The sequence below is a fragment of the Mus musculus genome, chromosome 11 (assembly GCF_000001635.26).
Source record: "Mus musculus strain C57BL/6J chromosome 11, GRCm38.p6 C57BL/6J".
NCBI classification, from domain to species: domain Eukaryota; kingdom Metazoa; phylum Chordata; class Mammalia; order Rodentia; family Muridae; genus Mus; species Mus musculus.
Window position 1 is genome coordinate 97468539 of NC_000077.6, and position 19938 is coordinate 97488476.

At 49.2% G+C, this 19938-nt stretch overlaps 1 protein-coding gene across 13 annotated transcripts in view; it reads left to right on the forward strand.

Moving 5' to 3' along the window:
- The window catches only part of Arhgap23 (Rho GTPase activating protein 23), a 98046-nt gene that overhangs the window by 64182 nt on the left and 13926 nt on the right, over positions 1-19938 (forward strand). For all 13 annotated transcript variants that reach the window (XM_006533867.3, XM_030246200.1, XM_006533865.3 and 10 more), the window contains 4 exons: positions 1830-1908; positions 6477-6550; positions 6786-6875; positions 7510-7635. In XM_006533867.3, coding sequence (XP_006533930.1) covers positions 1830-1908; positions 6477-6550; positions 6786-6875; positions 7510-7635 — 369 coding nt within the window. The remainder of the gene's footprint in view (positions 1-1829; positions 1909-6476; positions 6551-6785; positions 6876-7509; positions 7636-19938) is intronic.

Sequence of the window (19938 nt, forward strand, 5' to 3'; positions counted from 1 at the left end):
CCCTGACTAAGTGAGGTCATGTGACAGCCTGGGACCAAGGGAAAAGGCAGACTGAGACCAGCTTGGAAGGGCAGAAAGACAGAGCTCTTAGGAAGCTGGTGTGGGAGCAGACCCTATCAGAGAAGACCAGACAGAGGCCGTGCTCAGAGGGAGAGGAGAGGTGCTCAGCCCTCAGGGAGGAACTGAGAGGGACCTGTAGGAACCGCCTCCGACCGGGTCAGCATTCAGTGAAACACATCAGCTCGCCTTAGCCAGGAAGAAGAGAGGCCAGAGTTGGAGGGGTGGCTGGCCTGACCAGGCTCAGTGTGCTGGCTGCAGCTTAGTAGCGGGTATCACTCGCACAGATGTTTTAATCAGTGCTTTGGTGAACTGTGGGACGTGAGTACTGTGTATGCGCCCATGGAGAGGGTGATGTTGGGCACTCTGGCACAGAGCTGAGGCTCTTTGTGATGAGTCTGTGTCTCCTACACCTGTGTCTCTGCTGACTTGTTTCCTTGCTCTCTGGGCAGTTCTGAGACAGGAACTCAGAACTAGAGCATAAGCCTAGCACCTAGCTACGGCATGTAGGGTGTTGGTGCCCCCTGGTGGACAGAGTGAACTGTCTCTTCCCGTAATTATTAGAGCAGATTCTCTTCCCTAGCTCAGTGACCATTTGAGGCAAATTAATCATGCATTGAGGTGTGCGTGTGGTAGTGTAGTGGAGGAAATTTAGCGCCATCCCTGGCCATATCCTCCCACGTATGTGGTGCTCCCTCAGCCCAGATGGGAAAGCCAAAATAGCCCGCCTGGAGACTCCGAGCAGGTAAAAGTGTTTGCCAAGCAAACCTGATGGTGAGCTGACACTAACTCAGCACCCACGGAGGAAAGAGGGGACTGACTCTGAGACTATGTCCTCCGACCTCCCCACATGCACAGGTCCCAAACGCCCTGATAATAAAGAAGGGCAGAGAGAGGGTTCACTGAGCAGGTCCCAGGACCCATGGTCATGCCGAATGGGTATGGTAGCTCACCTGTAGTTCCTGTCTTCAGAAGGTGGGGACAGGATCCCCAGAGCAAACTGGCTAAGGAGAGTAGCCACCGTGGTGTGCTCTGGGTTTGATGGAGACACCCTGCCATATTGAATAAGGTGGAGGAATGGTAGAGAATGATCAGGCCGAGCATGTACACTCCGATCCTCATGCTCACATGTATACACACACATGAAAATGGGAGACCCTTGGGGGACAAAAATCACCCCACACTTAGCTCATTTGGATCCCGGCCCCTCAGAAGGCAGTCTCCTGGGAGATAATGAAGAAGCGTCGGGAAGAATGTCAGAGTGTGATACAGATGACGCCGTGGTGGGATTCATGGGTGGCCGCTTGGACTTTGGCAGTGAGGCAGGGTGAGGAGGCGTTCCTGTGCAGGGCAGGGCTAGAGAGTTCCACTAGGGGACAGCATGTGCACAGGGCCTGGGACAGGAAGGAGTTGGCACGCAAGCCCTGTGCTGTGGACCCTTGGGCTTTGTGTGATGTGGCTGCTCAGAGGATCACTCCTAGCTGGGGAGAGTCAGGAGGAGGTGCTGGGCCTGGTACTTACAGATACACTGGAGATGTCCAGGCATACTTATGTGGGGTAGCTGTACTGATGTCTGTTCCCCACCCTTGGGCCCTCTTGCTTCTTGTGGGGGCAGTATTGAGCCCACTGAGCTGTCTGTAGTCAAGTATGTGTTCTGACAGGCATGGAGGCCTGGGGACTTGGTGGCCTGGCTGGTCCTAGAGCGTGTATGGACATGGGAATGTGGGCCCCTGGGATCCTGTCTGTGTCCTGACGTCTTCGTTCCTCCTTAGCGCTGGCAGGACCTCAATGTCATCAGCAGCCTGCTCAAGGCTTTCTTCCGCAAGCTGCCGGAGCCTCTTTTCACTGATGGTGAGTAGTGGGTGGCGTTGGGAGGGGCATCCTATCCACTCCCTTCCCCACCATTCCTGGCCACACACACTCTCTCTATTTGGGTTGTTGGTTTTAATTTTACAAGTATTTATTTTATAAGTAATTTTTATTATATTTAAAACACCAAAGATATTTGTGTATGTGAAATACCAAGCCTGCCCATCTGTCCATCAGTCCTGACTCCATCCTCCCTTGCTGAGGTCATGACCATGCTCCGAACAGTCTCTGTAGCCTAGCACTGCCCCCTGTAACAGTCCCTGAGCAGGGACTGTTATCAAACTCCTTCGTGGGCCGAGACACGGACTCAGAGGGGTAAAGTGACTTGCTAAGGTCACCCAGACTGTGTGCGGCACAGCCACATTCCACCTCAGACTTCCACAGAAACCCGTCTCAAGCCCATTATTATCAGTTTGAGCAAGTGTAGCAGCGCATGCCTCCAATCCCAGCACTCAAGAGGCTGCGGCAGGAGGATGATGTTTTTGAGGCCAGCCTGGGCTACGTAGAGAGCTATAAAACAAAAGTCTGTTTCAAAATCGAAATTACAAGTAGTGTATAGTAGCTATACCTTTAGCCTCAGTACTCGGAAGGCAGAGGCAGACGGATCTCTGTGAGTTCGAGGCCAGCCTGGTCTACACAGAGAGTTTCAGGATAGCCAGGGCTACACAGAGAAACCCTGTCTCAAAATTCAACACAGAACAAAAATCATGCACAGACAAAGCAGTTCTGTCAACCTGTTGTGTTTCTTTCCTGACCTTCCCACTGTGAGGCTATGGGTGAGACACCCAGACCAACCCAGGGCGGAGTGACGGTTGGAGCTTAGTGATGCGCTGATGAATGTTGACAACTGGCCCTGCGGGAGAAAAAAGTCCCAGGGTGTTACATTTTCCAGTTTCTGTGGTGTGAATACTCTCACTGTGACGTACTTCAAGCCACTGGCATGGTATTCCCAACACAGACAGGAGAGAGATCTCCATTGTGTCTGCACAGCCAGTATGAGCAGGTCGCAGCTTCCCTGCTGAGAGAAATACAGTCAGAAAAAGCCATGCTTTCCAGATGGCTTCTCTACTGATGGGAATTTAGATGGGCTAAAACTGGGCGGTGCCCCTCCTTGAATCTGCCCTTACAAGCCTGGACCTGTGCTGGAGGCTTAGGTGTGGAGCGGTAGGTCAGTCTCCTATAAGGGCTGGTGTGGCTTTCACAAGGAGGAGGCCGAATTCATATTCACACAAGCAAGTGTGCAAGTATGTCTCTGTCACCTTTTCAATTATATATATCTCCCCACCCACCCCCACCCCCTGAGACAAGGTTTCTCTGTGTGGCCCTGGCTGTTCTGGAGCTCACTCTGTAGACAGACTGGCCTCCAACTCATAGATCATCTCCCTCCCCACTCCCCCCGCCGAGTGCAAGGATTAAAAGTGTGCATCACCATGGCCTGGCTTATTTTTATTTATTACGTTTTATTTATTTGGTGGGGGTGGGGGTGGGGCAGGGGTGCATGTGCTATTTGTGGAGGTTCTTGTCTTCCAACCTGTTGGTCTCGGGGATTGAACTCTGGTCCTCAGGCTTGGTAGCGGATGCTCTATCTGCCGAGCCAGCTCATCAGCTGCCTTATTTTGCTTACTTTTTTCTTTTGGTTTACTTATTTCATTTTGCTTGTGGAAGTGTTCTGCAGTCATGTATGTCTATGCTTAGTGCCTAAGGAGGTTAGAATAGGGTATTGGATCCCCTGGAACTGGAGTTACAGATGGTTGTCAGCCATGGGAATTGAACCTGGGTCCAAGGTCAACAGATGGCTGTTAACCACTGAGCCGTCTCTCCAGCCCCCTATTGCTTCATTTGAGACACTAAGTTACTCAGGCTGGCTTTGAACGTCTGACGGTCTCCTATCTGTCCCTGAGTATCTGGAATTCCAGGCAGGCATCGCCACACCTTGTTTGTAATTTTCTTCTTTTCTGCAGTCTGGGCATCAAGTACAGGGCCTTGCGCATTCTGGATATGCACACTGCCGCTGGACGGCAGCCCTGGCTTAGTTATTAGTGCTTGGAGCCTTGATCATCAGGAGGGGGATGGTCTCGTGGTTGTTTCAGTGCCTTGCCCTCCTTTCAAGGGAAGGTGAGGCTTTTTGTTAGTTTTCTGGCTCTATGTAGAAGTCAGGCCGGGGTTCTCCCTCCCAGCCCCATGCTCCCAGAAATAAGGCTCAGACTCAAAATATCTTTACAAATACTCTAGCCATATAGCTCAGCCCTTCTCTGACTGGATCATAACTTAGTATAGGCCAGTTACTTGAATCTACATTCTGCCACGTGGCTGGTTACCAGTGCTTAGGTACCATGGGCAAATTTCCCAACCTCGCTCTATCCAAGAAGTCTTTCTGCCTCCCGGATGTCCCACCTTCTACTCTACCCTTTCCTATAGGACATAGGTTAATTGACAGGTGATGCATCCCTATAATACACAAGAATTCTCTCTACAGCTCTGCCCATTTCCTCTGTCATTCATAGTATGCACCTATATTTTTATTGGGTCATCTTGTGTGCTCTTGATTTGTGGGAACAATTTTTTGTATATGATATACATTGAGCTTTGCTGGTCTTTGCAGTTATTTCTATAGCCCCACCCCTGACTTTTTATTTTTCTCTTAGACAAGGTCTTGCTATACTGCCCAGGCTAACCTCATACTTGAAACAATCCTCCTGCCTCAGCCTTCTGGGTGTTGGGGTTACAGGTGTATACCATCACAGGCAGCTGGCATTTCCCTTTGGACTTTTCAGTCTAGAAACTGAGAGAGAGCAGCATTTAAAATTATATTTACAGAATTATACTTATTTATTTATTGAATATGGAGGGCAGGAGCCATAGCATTCATGTGGAGGTCAGAGGTTACCCTCCTAGAGTCAGTTCCCCTCCCACCAGGTGGGACTGGGGATTGAACTCAGGTCATCAGGTTTGGCAGCGAGTTCATTTACCCACTGAGCCACCTCACAAACCCTGAAAACATTTGTTTGGTTGTTTGGTTGTTTGTTTGGTTGTTTTGTTGGTTTTTCAAGACAGGGTTTCTCTTTGTATCCTTGGCTGTCCTGGAACTCACTCTATAGAACAGGCTGGCTTTGAACTCTCAGAGATCTGCCTGCCTCTGCATCCCAAGTGCTGGGATTAAAGGCGTGCACCACCACTGCCTGGCTGAGGACAGTATTTTTTAAAGGCCCAAACAATTACTCTTTCTTTAATGGATTGAGTATTTCATATTTAGACCCTGTGCTTATAAAAATATTTCTCCCTGTGATTTTTTTTTCTTTTGAGACAAGTTCTTACTCCAGCTTAGGCTGGCCTCACACTTAGAGAAATCCTCCTGCCCCGGCCCCCTAAGTGCTGAGATCATAGTCGTGAGCCATCATGCCAGGCTTGCCTTTGATCCTTTAAAAACTGTTAGAGTTGGCTAGTTAGCTAGTTAGTTAGTTAGTTAGTTAGTTAGTTAGTTAGTTTGGGGGGAGTACACAAACATGCCATGTTGTTCATGTCAAGGTCAAAGGACAGCTTTCATGATTCAGTTTTCTTCTTCTGCTCTGTGGAACCCTGGGGTTGAACTCAGGGCATCAGACTTGGCAGCAAGCCCCTTTAGACACAAAGCCAGCTCACAGGCCCTCGCCTTTGATATTTCCATATCTATATTAGACTCTTTCATACAGGTAAATTAACTTGTGTTGCATGAGGTAGAAATGGCTGCGCTCTCACTGGCCCCAGGAAACCCTGCACCCATCAACACGGCCTTTGCCCTGTACGACTCTCAGGCCTTCCCACTGCCCTGTGTGTACATCCTCAGAAGCCAGTGGCTGACATCCTGTGTCTTCAAATACTACCCTTCATTTTCTGAGTCAGGATCTCCCACTGAGTCCCCAGGGCATACCAGTTAGCTAGAGTAAATAGCCAGTGAGCTCCAGGGGTCCCTGTACTCGGGTGACAAGGTGTGCTGCCACAGCAAAGCTTTTTATGTGAAGCTGTGGCTCCAGATTCAGGTCCTCATGCTGGCAGGGCAAGCAGTTCACCCGCTGAGCCATCTCCCCATCCCTAAGCCATAATCTTGGCGCATCTGGATGAACTTGGTTTTATATCTTGGGGTGCTGGGGGGTAGTACCGAGGACCTGGCCATGGTAAGCTCCTGTTTGCTGAGGTTGCCCCTGCTAACCTGATGGAGGCTGCAGGCCCAAGGAGAGTAGGGAAAAGGGCTTACTACCCTCAGTATTAAGGTTCCCTGGGGACATCTTTAGGAACCTTGGGACTGGTGGGGCAGGTGAGGAGTCTGAAGGCTCCTCTTCTTTTTTCTGACCTACTGAACCTTGGGAAGGTCCTTAGTCTAGAGACAAAGGGAGGGGAGGTGGGGACCCTTTTCAGGGATCAGCAAAAAGCTCTGGTCTTCATCCCAAATGAACACCCCAGGCTGCGTCAATGTCTTCCCCTCCTGAATGGGATTCTCAGCTCCCAAGAGTGGGGAAGGGGGGGAGGGGGAGAGGGGCTGCCTCCCACCACTGAGGCTCTTTCCTGTGTTCTAGACAAATACAATGACTTCATCGAGGCCAATCGGATAGAAGATTCCAGGGAGAGGATGAAGACGCTGCGGAAGCTGGTGAGGAAAGGAGGCACCAGCGGGCGGGAGGGGTAGCTGGGTAGCTTTCTCACAGAGGCTTCAAAGGGCTCTTTCCATCAAAAGCCTCAGTTTCCCCACCTGTACGAAGGAAGGGCATTGCAAGGTGGATTTTAGCTCCGTACAGTTGGATGATGGGAGTCCCTTTAGGGGATGTGGAGCCGGGATTGGAGAGATTGTCACAACCTGATCCCGTTTCCTTCCTCCTGTCCCCTAGATCCGGGATCTCCCAGGACACTACTATGAAACACTTAAATTCCTTGTGGGCCATCTCAAGACCATTGCTGACCACTCAGAGAAGAACAAGGTGTGTGCTGCTCCCTGTGGAGTCTGGGAGCCTGGGCCGCACCGGGACTGGTGCTTCCTCCGCAGGATCGAGGCCCCGTGAGCCTCTCTCTTCCTAAAGGTTCCCTTTCTGGCAACCCTGGCCAGTAGAGCCACCAGCAGCTAGCCAGCGCTGTTCCCTCGTAGAGCAAGCTCCGGTGTCCTAAGGGACATGGGGAGGCCAAGAGCTCAGTCCTCCATGCAGGGTGGCATTTGTCCTCTGAGCCAGTTCCAGCCCCTGCACTCTGCATCTTCCTAGTCCATGTCTTTGTCTTTTGGTTCTACAGTGGAGAAAAAGAAGTAAATTATAGGGTTTCTCCTTGTTCTAAAATACCCTACAATCTCCAATATGTCTCCCATGCTAGAATCCCCACAGCTATTACTAACCTCGGGCCCCCCTTGATGGGTCTGTGAGGTGAGCATGATCAAGGCTGCCAGGCCTGGACATGAGAGACTTTGAACATCCAGCTTAAATTCTATTCAGCAAACCTCTTTGCCCATGTGAGATGTCTGACCCCACTCTAAGGACATGTCAGAGTTGGGGATGGTGGCCTCAGTGACCCAGAGAGGTCATGTTCAAAGCAATGATCCTGGGATTTTCCCCTCCTCCAACCCAGATGGAACCCCGGAACCTGGCTCTGGTCTTCGGGCCAACATTGGTAAGGACATCTGAAGACAACATGACAGACATGGTGACCCACATGCCGGACCGCTACAAGATCGTGGAGACGTTGATCCAGCATGTAAGTGCCCGTTGCATATTTTTATACCAGATGCCCAGGACCAGACTGTGCTCCTACCAGCCTGTGTGCCCCGGGATGCTTGCAAAAGCACCCGCTGCCAAAGAGGGCACTGCTAGGGCCTGCCTGGCTCACAGCAGTGACAGGCTGCCATCAACACCAACACGAGGAACAAGATTGGAAGAAGAGTCAGGGAGGAGATGCAGGGATAGGGCCATGTGGCTGGAGACGGATGCACAGGCTCCTCAGTAGGGCTGTTGTAGGGGAGGTGGCCTGCAGAACTGGGCACACAGTGTGACTTGGGTGTCAGAGGTCTGTCTGTTCCCCAACAGCCACAGGCCAGGTCAGGAAGCAAGGACCAAGGCCACACCCTCCATGATGCTCTGGTGCCAGCCACTGCTCACCTCCCTTCTGACTCCTAATGAGCCCTGCAAGATTCTTGCTTTTGTCTAGGAAGGATGAAGAAACCATAGTGACCAGCAGAGGGCGATAGAGGCCTCTATCTTCTGAAGCCCACTCAAAAGGCTTCTTCCTGGGCGCTGTTTCTCAACTTGTAGGTTGCCATTCACAGGGATTGCCTAAAACCATCAGAAAACACAGATATTTATGTTACAGCTCACAGCAATAAGGACATTACAGTTATGAAGTAGAACAAACTGTTATGGTCGGGGTCACCTCAGTGTGAGGGACTGTATTAATGGTCACAGCGCTGTGAAGCTTCAGGCTTAGAGGCTCAAGGGTGGGTTTTGTGAATCCCACTTACCTCTGTGACAGCCACACAGCGTGGACCCAGAGTGCCCTACACTGTAGCGAAGAAAAGCTGAGTCTTGTCACCACTTACAGAGGAGGGAAAATAGTGCTGAGGGAGGGGATCACCTGTGCAAGACCACACACCAAGAAATGGCATCTGCAGGAGTTTAGCCAGGTCTGTACACCCAGGGCTGACTTCCCAGCGGGCATCTGCCGGGCCAGGGGATGGAGGCTGTAGTAGGCTTGGGTCATGCTGACTCCGTGGCCTGATCATCCATTCTTTTCACCCCATGTCCGGGATCTGGCTGTATCACGGCCTGCTCTCTACCAGCATGGGGCGGGCCACTTGGATGCTAAGCCTGCTGGCCACACAGGCATCCCTGTGTGACCTGGGAGGGGTTTGGTCTCAAGCACCAGGATCCCTAGAGGTGTCCATGAGGTGAACCGTGGTTGAGAGGGAGGGAGGGAGGGCTTCTGGCTGTATGATTTTTGGAGAAGTTGCTGGAAGCATAAGGCCTGTGGTCAACACAGGAGTTTCTGGAACAGCAGCCTTTGGGAAGAAAGCAGGCCAGTAGCAAGTGGGCTTTCCTAGAGGCAGTGTCTGCCACTCAGTAGGGCAGGGGGCACGTCCGTCTAGATGCATAGCCTAGCGCGTGGGTGGTGAACACGGTGTTTGCTAAGCGGCTGAGTCAGCGGATGAGTGACCTGCTGAGGCCAGGCAGACTGGGCTTTCCTGCAGGGATTCAATTCTGACAAACAGCTGAGCTGGGAAATTTCCATTCTCAGCCTTCCAGGCCTGGGGACATCTTTAACTCTGAGCAGGCTCCTTGGGCCAGACCACCTAAGAGTCTGGAGATCTCTACAGGAGCAGCAGAGGCCAGGCAGAGGTGGCTTGTATAGACTGAAGTCAGTCCTGGTCAGACAGTGACCATTGGAATTAGCAGATAACATTAACTCCTGGGATTTTGGCCCAAATGGCTTCCCACAGAAGATCCTGTCACACAAGGAAGCATGCTGTCCCCAGGCTTCCAGGCCAGACTTCATGAGGTAGAGGGTGGGCAGTGTGAATGGGGCTGCTTCAGAGGAAAGAGGGGGAGACTCTGCTGCTTAGTGGAAGTCACCCCGCAGCCCTGCTGTGCTCCTCAGGTCAGCTAGCACCCAGAGCCCAGAGTGGAGGATTTAGTCATTTATTCGGCGCATGTGGGGCCCTGATACTTCTCAGCCTTGGCACTTTTTCTTTCCCATGTTAGGGATGGTGCCCAGGGCATTGGGTGTGCTATCCCAGTGTTCTTGCACCGAGACACAGTCCTGACAGCGCTCTTTGGTGTGTTGGAGGGTACTTGACACCGTTGCTGTCCTCTGGCCCTTGATACCAGACTGTCTCCTCAACTGTGACATTAGGAAATAGGTCTGTGCCAGGCAGGGAGAGCGAGTTCAAGGCCAGCCAGATGTCACTGAGTTTGAGGAGAGCCCCAGTGGTAGACTGAGACCCATGGCCGTTTTCTCCCCTTTCTCCACATTTTTTGGCCCTTTGTAGGGACACATTGTACGTTATAAGTTCCTCAGACTTTGAGAGTATGTTTGATGCAAGGAAGGACCACGCCCAGGCCTGGACGCATTGTGGGCGGAGCATGAGCACATGCTTTAGCAAATTTAGTTGTCTTTAGTTGGGTTTTTTATTCTCCTTTATATATATGGTATGTTTATTATTTATTTTGAAGGTCCCACTATTAAACCCTAGCCTAGAATTTTCTATGTAGACCAAGCTGACCCAAACTCATAGAGGCCTGCCTGCCTCTCCCTCTGAAGTTCTGTGTTAAGGCATGTGCTGCCGTGCCTGGCTGGTATCTATACTTTATATGTATAGTTATTTCCCACATTCCTTCTATCTGTCTTTTAAATTTTTTGAGCTAATATACAAAATCATGGATTTCATTATGGCATTTTCATAGGGTCACTGTTTAGCCAGCTTCCCCACTGTCCCTCTGTCCCCTTTGCACCCCCTTTATTTATTAGCAGTAGTGCATAGTCTGGGGGTACACATTTCAGGGGTGCTGGAGATCAGAGGACAGCTCAGGAGTTGGTTCTCCTCCTCTTACCGTGGGTCCTGGGGGTTGAACTCACACTGCCTGGCTTGCACAGTAAGTGCCTTTACCACTGGGTCATCGCGATGGTGCCCACACCCGTGCCCGTGTCCTGTCCTTCCTCCGTGAGCACCCCTTTTCCTCTGTGTCACGCTCTGTTACCCTCTCCCTTCTAAGCTCCCTGTCCATTACTGTTTCTTCCTCCCTGAACTTGGCCCCTTCCTATCTTCATGGATCTGAGAAAACAGGAAGTGTTTGTCTTTCTATGAATCTGGCTTAACGTAAAGATGTACAGTTCTGCCATTTTCTGGCAGATGTCATGATTTTGATTCAGCTGTAAACATGGCCAGGCATGTAGTTTTGTTTTTAGCTTTTGAGGAATTTCTACACTGACTTCTGTAATGGCTGCACCAGGTTTATATCCCTGCCAGCAGCGAGTAAGCGTAACTCTGCCCCACATCCTCGCAAGCACTGTTACCCTTCATTGTCTCTGTCTCTCCCACTCTCCCATTCCCTTCCCCCCACCTCCACCCCACCTGAGACTGGCCTTGAACTCCTGATCCGCTGGCCTCTACTTCCTAAGTGCTGGGATTCTAGGTGTGTAGCACGTTGGCCCTTGTGGATCTGCTATCCTGTTCCACTGGTTTACTGTTTTGTCCTAGGATGTAGTATAGTTTAAGGTCAGGCATTGTGACGCCCCTTCAGTTTTCCTCATTTAGCTTAATATGGGCTTACTATGTTGATGTGTGCGCCTTCTATTCCTAGTGTGGTCATGAAGGGCCTTGAGCTTTCTCTGCATCTGTTGAGGTGATCACATCACTGTCCTTGATATATATTTGCACACTGCATTACATTTATTGATTGGCACACATTCAACCTTGCACATCGGATGAAACCGCCTTGGTCACGGTGTGTGGTAACTGTAATGTATTCTTGAGTTTGGCCTGCAAGTATTTGTAGATAATTTTTGTGTCCCTGGTCGTCAGGGAGATTGGTCTGCAGTTTTGTTCTCTGTTGGACGCTTGCCTAGTTTGGCATCAGGGTAGAACTGACGTTGTACAGTGACCTCAGTACTGGGCTTCTCTCTCCGATAGGGGAACTGCTTCAGGGGTGCTGTGCGCTCTTCTGGAAAAGTTTGGTAGAATTTGCAGAGTTGTGCTGGGCAGGTCATTACTGCTTCAGTCTGATTGGTTTTGGTTTGGGGTTTGTTTGTTTTTTGTTTTGTTTTTTGTTTTTTCGAGACAGGGTTTCTCTGTATAGCCCTGGCTGTCCTGGAACTCACTCTGTAGACCAGGCTGGCCTGGAACTCAGAAATCCGCCTGCCTCTGCCTCCCAAGTGCTGGGATTAAAGTGCGTGCACCACCATGCCCAGCTGGTTTTTGGTTTTTGAGCCAGGGTTTTTCTTTTTTGGGGGGGAGGGTGTTCAAGAGTGTTCAGTGTGTGTGTGTGTGTGTGTGTGTGTGTATGTGTGTGTGTGTGTGTATGTATGTATGTGCATGCAGCACCCGTGGAGGCCAGAAGGTGTAGGACCTTTATGTGGTTGTGACCTGCCCAACACGGGTCCCAGGTGACAAACCCAAGTCTTCTGGAGAGCAGCAGCGCCTTTAATACCAAGCTATGTCTCCAGCCCCTCTCTGTTAATTTTTATTTTGGATGCACTATGTAGATTTGAGCAGGACGTTTAAGTACTGCTGTATTGGGGCCACCTACTGTGTTTATTATCTCCTGAGTGTCTCTTGTAGGAGTGGAAGCAGAGGTTCACACGCACACATTCGTGTCACATCCATCTTAGACAGGATGGGACTCACAATGTAGACCATCTATAACCTGGGGCTTTTCCACTTGCCCCCCAATTCCTGAAAATTTACCAGAGGCCATCAGTTTTTTGGGCTTGTTCTCTGACTAGTTCATAACTTGTATAATCCATTTTCTCTATTCTGTTTCTGCCACATAGCTGGTTAGTGACCTCTCGTAGTTTCATAGGTCTGAGTGATAAATCTTCTCTCACCTGACTAACTCCCAAAGTTCCTCTCTCTCTCTCTCTCTCTCTCTCTCTCTCTCTCTCTCTCTCTCTCCTGGCTGTCCCACCTCTTATTTCCCGCCTTTTGCTAATAGGCCATTCATTTTTATTGACAGGTGATGCTTCCACACAGTACACACGAGATTCTCTCTACAATCATTTTTTTAAATTAATTTTGTCTGGGGGTGGGGGTTATGCCTGCATGCACATCTGTGTCCTGGTGTTCACAGAGATCAGCAGAGAGTGTTGAATCCCTCTAAACTGTAGCCCAGGCTGCCCTTCAACTCACTGTGTAGCCAGGACGACACTGAACATACATGTGTGCTAAATGTCTGGTTTCTGTGGTGCTCGGGATCAACCCAGAGCCCCATGGACGCTGGCAAGCAAGCGCCCTACCAACTGAGCTACGTCCACAGCTCAAATGATTTTTATTATTAATTTTTCTGGTCCAGTGGTGGTGATTTTTTCCCCTCATCCTGAACAATAATTCAGAGACTGCTGCATGCTGGATATGCACGATGCCGACCAAGCCATGTACCCATCCTGTTCCCTTAAGTACATGAAACATCTTTATTTCCTCTAATTTTGTTTTGAAGTTTACCGGTTACGTTCTAGAATTGCCACACTAGTTTGTTTTCAGCTTCTATTTGCTTGCCAGGCTGACTTCTAGCCTGTGACTCTCAGTCTGTGGTCACCTTTGCTGAAGATGTCTCTTTACTGATGGGTTGAGGTAATTACATGAAAGGTTATAACTGAGTGATAGTTCTTAAGTGCTGTAGTTTAGTTGCTCGGGTTATTGTTTGTCCTTTCCTCTCTCCCCTGTTAGCATCAAGGGCTTTTTATTATTCTGGACCTCTGCCTAGCTCTTCCTCATGAGATGTCGTCTTTCATTCGTTCTCCTGCTCGAGACTTACTCCTGCAAGCCTCTTCTGCACTGCTGGCTTCAAGAACTGCTGTAGTTTGTGCTCATCTTGAAATGGGCTTAGTTTTCTGTTAGCTTCAAGCCGTAGCTCTGCTGGGCCCAGGTTAGCGGTTATTTATATACGCTTGAGAGGCATGCTTGGCTGCCTCTGGCCAGCTGGTGAGAGAGTTGGTGTTTTTCTGATGGGTCTGCCTTTGTAAATGTGTTTCTCTTTATTTTTACACCTTGGCTGTAATCGGTCTTGACGAGCTTCTTGGGACTTGTTTTGGCGTCTCTTTGGGTGTCCGTTTGTTCTAGCTTTGGCCTTTTTCTGCTGTATTCAGACAGTCTGTATGTCTTTAGTTCTAGTCTCGGCTCCTTCTATCCTGTGAGGCTCAGGTGTGGTCTCTTGATCCTGCATCAGAGTCCTGGCCATTTTGGCCACGCTCACTTTTCCCCCCATGTGTTGTTACACTGTTGTATTTTATGGCCTGTCCTCTGAGGCCAGCTGTGGTGAAACACCTTGACCAACTGGGGTGGGGGCTGTTTTGTTGACATTTCCACACCACAGTGGTTATCAAAAGAAGTCAGGGCAAGACCCCGAGTCTGGAGCTGAGGCAGCGGCCATGGAGGAGTGCAGCTCCCGGACCTGCTCCTTGTGGTTTGCTTCCCTGTACAACCAGGAGCCATGCCACCCACAGTGGGCCGGGCCTTCCCACATCCATCATTAACCAAAAAACTGCCCCGCAGACTTGCTTACAGGCCAGTCTTCTGTAGCCGTTTTTTCTCAGTGGAGAATCCCTCTGGTTTGTGTCTGTTGGCTCACCCTCCATCCCTGACGTCTTCTCTGCTCCATCCAGTCCACCCACCGGCAGCACTTTCTGCTCTGGTTTTTAATTGGATTCATTGAGTTTTTCATTTTCAACATTTCTGTTTTCCCCCCACATCTGTCTCTTTGCTGACCTTTTCCTCTGCTCTGCTGGCTTCTCTCCCCAGATCCTAACTTGAACTTACCTGCCTGTTGAACTTACCTGCCTGTTGGTGTGCTTCAAGGGCTGAGTCTTTTTACATCTGGGCTTTTACTATTACAGTACCGTAGGTAGGTAGGTAGGTAGGTAGTTAGGTAGATAGATAGATAGATAGATAGATAGATAGATAGATAGATAGATAGATAGAACGTGTATGTTTTGCCTGCATACACATACTTTCAGAGGGGTATGGGATCTTCTGGAGCTAGAATTACAGGGGCGTGAGCCATGTGGGTGCTGGGAATTGAACCAGGTCCTCTGTAAGAGCAGCAAGTGCCCTAAACCACTGAGCCATCCTTTCACTTTTTAAAAAACATCTCCAATTTTGGAGGAGTCCTGTTGACAGCATCTTCACATTTCTTGGTTTCTCCCTGCGCTGTACTTTGGACTACTTGCTGGGTTATTAGGAGATCGGCTAACTGAGCAGCCAGCCTTCTCTGGAGGGCTCCATCTGTAGCACCACTCAGAGAGGAGAAAACAAAACTACTGTAACAGCCACAGTGTGAAACCATTGAGACAGAAACACTTACAACTGACAAGCTCAGGTGTTTGTTAATGGAAAAAGACTAAAGTCATGCAAAAGGTGTTAGGAAGTTAAAAATTATCCCAGGCAGCTGTAGGAATAGTAAGAGATAAAGAAGGAGGCAGGGAAGGGGAGAACTAGAGAATAAGCAAGGTTAAATAAATGAGAGGAAAAGAAGAAATGGAATAGAGAAAACGCATTAGAAAAGAAAAGATTAGAAAAAGTGAAAACAGGAAAGAAAAAAGATTTCTCCATTTTGAGAAAATTCAAACACAAATTCAGAGCCAGTAAACTGGCTCAGTTGGGAAAATGCCTGCTGCAAGCCTGGGGCCTGAGTTCAATCCCTGACATCCCTGACATCCCTGACATCCCTGACATCCCTGACATCCCTGACATCCCTGACATCCCTGACATCCTCTGGAAGGAGAGAACTGATTCTCACAAAATATCCTCTGACTTACCCACACACAAACACAATACACAATGGTTTTTAATATATATATAATTTTTTCTATCTTCATTAGATATTTTCTTCATTTACATTTCAAATGCTATCCCAAAAGTTCCTTATACCCTCCCTCCAATACACAATGTTTTAAAAAATTAGATAAATGTAGCATGTATGTGGTGCACATATATTTGTGCAGGCAAACACCCATATAAATAAAATAAAAATTAATCTTTTAAAAGTAAAAATTAGCCGGGCAGTGGTGGCACACGCCTTTAGTCCCAGCACTTAGGAGGCAGAGGCAGGCGGATTTCTGAGTTCGAGGCCAGCCTAGTCTAAAAAGTGAGTTCCAGGACAGCCAGGGCTATACAGAGAACCCTGTCTCGAAAAAAACAAAACAAAAAAAAAGGAAAAATTAGGTAAATATAAGAAGAGTAATAAAAATAAAAACAGCTTTAAAAAAATTGAAATACACAGGGTGGTGGTGGTGCATGCCTGTAAGCCCAGCACTTGGGAGACAGAGGCAGACAGATCTCTGAGTGCAAGGCCAGCCTGATCCTCAGAGCAAGGTCCAGGACAGCCAAAGCTACACAGAGAAACCTTAGAACAAGACAAACAAAAACCAACAATGAAATAGAAACACAAAATAAAGTCAAAACACTATTAAAAACACAAAAGGACAAAAGAAGAAAGGAGAAAGAGTGCTCAGTAATGAATGGAAATGTGCAAACAAGTTAGAAGACTGCACAAGAAGGAACAAAAGAGAAAGCGGGATTTGTACAGGAATTAAAGCAGAGGCAGGCAGCACCCTGGTGCCGCCCAGCTCTCTGCTCCCTGGCAATGGCAGTGCGCTCAGTCAGGGTCTGTTCTCATGTTGTAAGAAGAAGACATCTTCCTGAAATGTCTCGGGAGAGAGGTGGGTTGTGGCTCGCGCCTGTAATCACAGCACACGAGAGACCAAAGCAGGAGGAGACTCACTACACACGAGGCCGGCCTCTTCTGAAGGGCCGGGGCTACTCAGCAAGACCATGAATGTTTGCTTGTGTTTGTTTGTTTGTTTGTTTGTAGAGAGTGGGGGTGGGGAACCTGTGGGGAGCACAATGGTGGGTAAAAGCACTTCTGCGTCCTCAGAACTTGGAGCTTGCCTCTTCTCTGCACTGGGGATCTCTGCGGTGTCTGTGTGGTCAACTACCTTCCCCAGGGTTTATGCCGGTGTTGGTCTGGTTTACTGTAGCTGCCTCCCTTCTGAGTGTGTGCCATGCCAAGGGACTCTATGACCACATTTAGCTTTGCTGCCTGTGGGATGGGCAGATTTCTCTAGCCCTCTTGAGACCCCTAGGGTGGGGTTCTCGAAGATGTGTTGGGAGTATGAGCCGTTGCCATGATACAGAGATCTGTGCAGGTGGACGACTGTCCAGAAACTTTTAAGGATACTCTTCCTGCTAGAGGGATGGAGCTGTGGGTGTGAAGTTAAACCCTGGAGGTCCAGAGCTGCAGGTTCTGCAGCAGAGATTGACCCACCCACGCATTGTAGGCTCAGGGCTGTGCACTCCAAGCTCAGTCTCAGCTGATGGCATCCGCTTCCACCACAGCCACTGGCACTGAGGGTGGAGTCCTGTGCTTCTTGCAGAGGCGGAGGAGCCTCCTGCAGACCTCACTTTCACTTTTCAGAGTGTTTGTTGGTTTTTTTGAGACAGGGTTTCTCTGTGTAGCCCTGGTTGTCCTGGAGCTCACTCTGTGGACCAGGCTGGCCTCAAACTCAGAAATCCGCCTGCCTCTGCCTCCCGAGTGCTGGGATCTAGGGTATGTGCACCACTACAATCTGGCCACGTTCATACTGTTGGCATCCAGCTCTCTGACTTACAGCTGCCTTCTGGGGCTCTCACTTGGGACACACTGACTGGCATGGCTCCTTGTTCTCAGGCTTCCCGGATTGTGCTATCTTTGTATTTTGAGACTTTGTCTCCCACGTAGCAGACTGGCCTTCAACTTGCTAATAAGCACGTTCAGAATGACCTTGAACCTGATCCTCTTTCCTCTTGCTTGGTTCATGCTTTTGTGGAGCTCAAACTCCACAAAAAGCAAGTACTCCCCTGAGCCCCGTGCCCGACACAGCTCAGCTGGTTGTCTCTCACTGTTTTTGGTTTCATGTGTATTTGTGTGTATGTGCGCGACCTGTTTGCAGAGGGTGTGGGATCCCCGGGAACTAGAGTTACAGATGGGTGTTAGTTGCCATATGGTGCTGGGAATTAAGCTCAGGACCCCTGGAAGAGCAACCAGTGCTTACCACTGAGCCATCTCTCCAGCTCCATCTTCGTTTGCCTTGATCACACTTGTCAAGGACTGTCCTATCTCTGTGCAAAGCATCGGTTTGGACATCTTTGAGTATGGTTTGGTAAATCAAGCCTGTATGCCGACACTCGAAAGGCTGGGGTAGGAGGATTTCTGTGACTTTGAGGCCAGCCTGGGTTACATTGAAAGACCCTGTCTCAGCCACCACCCCAAAAACACTGAATGTCTTTTCACTTTGCTCTGTATTTTTGTCCACTTGAGATTTTTTTTCTTACCTCTTGCATCTTCAGGATTCTCGGGTTTCCCCCCTTGGCTGCCTAAGCAGGGTTCTCAGCACATCTGGTCCAGTCATCACTATTTCATGACAACCAGATGCAAGGCCACGACTTTCTTCAGTTCATTTTACCTCTTAGCAAGTACATTTTTTTTCTAAACATTATCAGGGGTCTTAGATTCATAGCAGAATTAAGCAGAAGACACAGAAACACCCCCGAGTTCTCCACATGGACCCTGCTCTGTCATCCACATACCCCAAAGATGGAACCTCTGTGTGGCAGAGAACAGGTCAGAGAGTCTGAGTGTTCCGGACCCTAGCTCAGTTCACAGCCCTGGTTCTACACCCAGCACTTCCGAGAACCCGACAGCTCATCCTACCTACTGACATACATAGTTAACATTAGAGTGCGCTCCTGTATGCTCTGTGGGCCTGGAGGGACATGTGACATGTGTCCATCCCTGTAGTATCATACAGATCACCGCCACAGCCCTGACCATCCGGCACACCCTGCCCTCAAGTCCCCCTCACACTATTCCTGGGGTTTGCCTTGTCCACAAAGTCACCTGGCTTGAGTCAAGCAGTGTGGACACTGTTAGTACAGAGGCTCGCTCGTGACACAGCAGTGGCTCCATGGCTGTGAGTGAGTGAGTCTCCTTGTGTCCTTTTTTCTTAGGATTATTTATTTACTTAATGTATATAAGTACACTGCAGCTGTCTTCAGACAGCACCAAAAGAGAACATTGGATCTCATTACAGATGGTTGTGAGCCACCATGTGGTTGCTGGGAATTGAACTCAGGACCTCTGCAAGAGCAGTCAGTGCTCTTAACCACTGAGCCATCTCTCCAGCCCTCAGCTTGTGTCTTTCCATGTCCAATAAGTAGTTCTTGTTGTTGTTATTTTGCTTGTCTGCTTTTGAAACAAGATCTTGATGTATAGACCAGATTTGACCAGGAACTTGCACAGATCCTCCTGCCTCTGTCTCCCAAGTGCTGCGATTACGTGCATGTACCACCATCCCTGGCCTGTTTCCTTCTGATACTGAATAATATCCCACTGGATATATGATGGATTACCTGTGTAATCCTCTACTGAAAGGTTACACGTCAGCTCTCAGTCATTGAGTGAAACTTCTGAGGTCATCTCCTCCTGCTGAGATATGTTTATTTTAGCTCACAGTTCCCATGTTTCCGGTTCATGTGTGAGTGTCTCTGTTGCTTTTGGCCTCTGGTATCACATGGTGATTGTAGCTGGGGTGTGGAGGAGTAAAACTGCCCATCGTATTAGCCAGGGAGCAAAGAGAAAGGTAGGCTGGGTCCTCCCCTCCCCTCTGGGGTATACCCACAAGGCCCCACCCCCTGAAGTGCCTTCCTGTAGTGGCACCTGGGGACCAAGCCTTTGATGCCCTTGAGGGATTTGTCCAAACCACAGCAAACAGCTTGGCTGCCCTCAAGACTTAGCTGTTGTAAAGAAAGCTGCTTCACAGAGAGCTATGTGTAAAGTTATAACCAGTTCGCATTTGCTGCATTGTGAGGAGAGGACATGGGTTGCAGAGTGTAGGCACTATGGAGCCATTATGGTGACCCAGGGTAGATTTGGTTTTTGAATGGTTCGTGCGTCTTCTAGAAGACTGCATCTTCTCTAATGTCAAGGACCACGCCCTGAGTATGCATGCTCACTAGTTGAGATTTGTGTACTGAGTTGCTGAAAGAATCAGCATTTTGCATCTATATCTTTTTATCTTTTAATACTTTTGTGTTTACTTGAATGAGTGTCTGCTGACCATTGTGTGTACGATGCCTGCAGAGGCCAGAAGGCACCAGATTCTCTGGAAATGGAGTTAGAGCTGATCGTGAGCTGTCATGTGGATGTTGGGAATCAAACCTGGGTCTTCTGGAAGAGCCTCCAGTGCTCTTAGCCTCTGAGCCATCTCTGTAGCATCTGCCTTTTTTTTTTTTTTTTGAGACAGGGTTTCTCTGTGTAG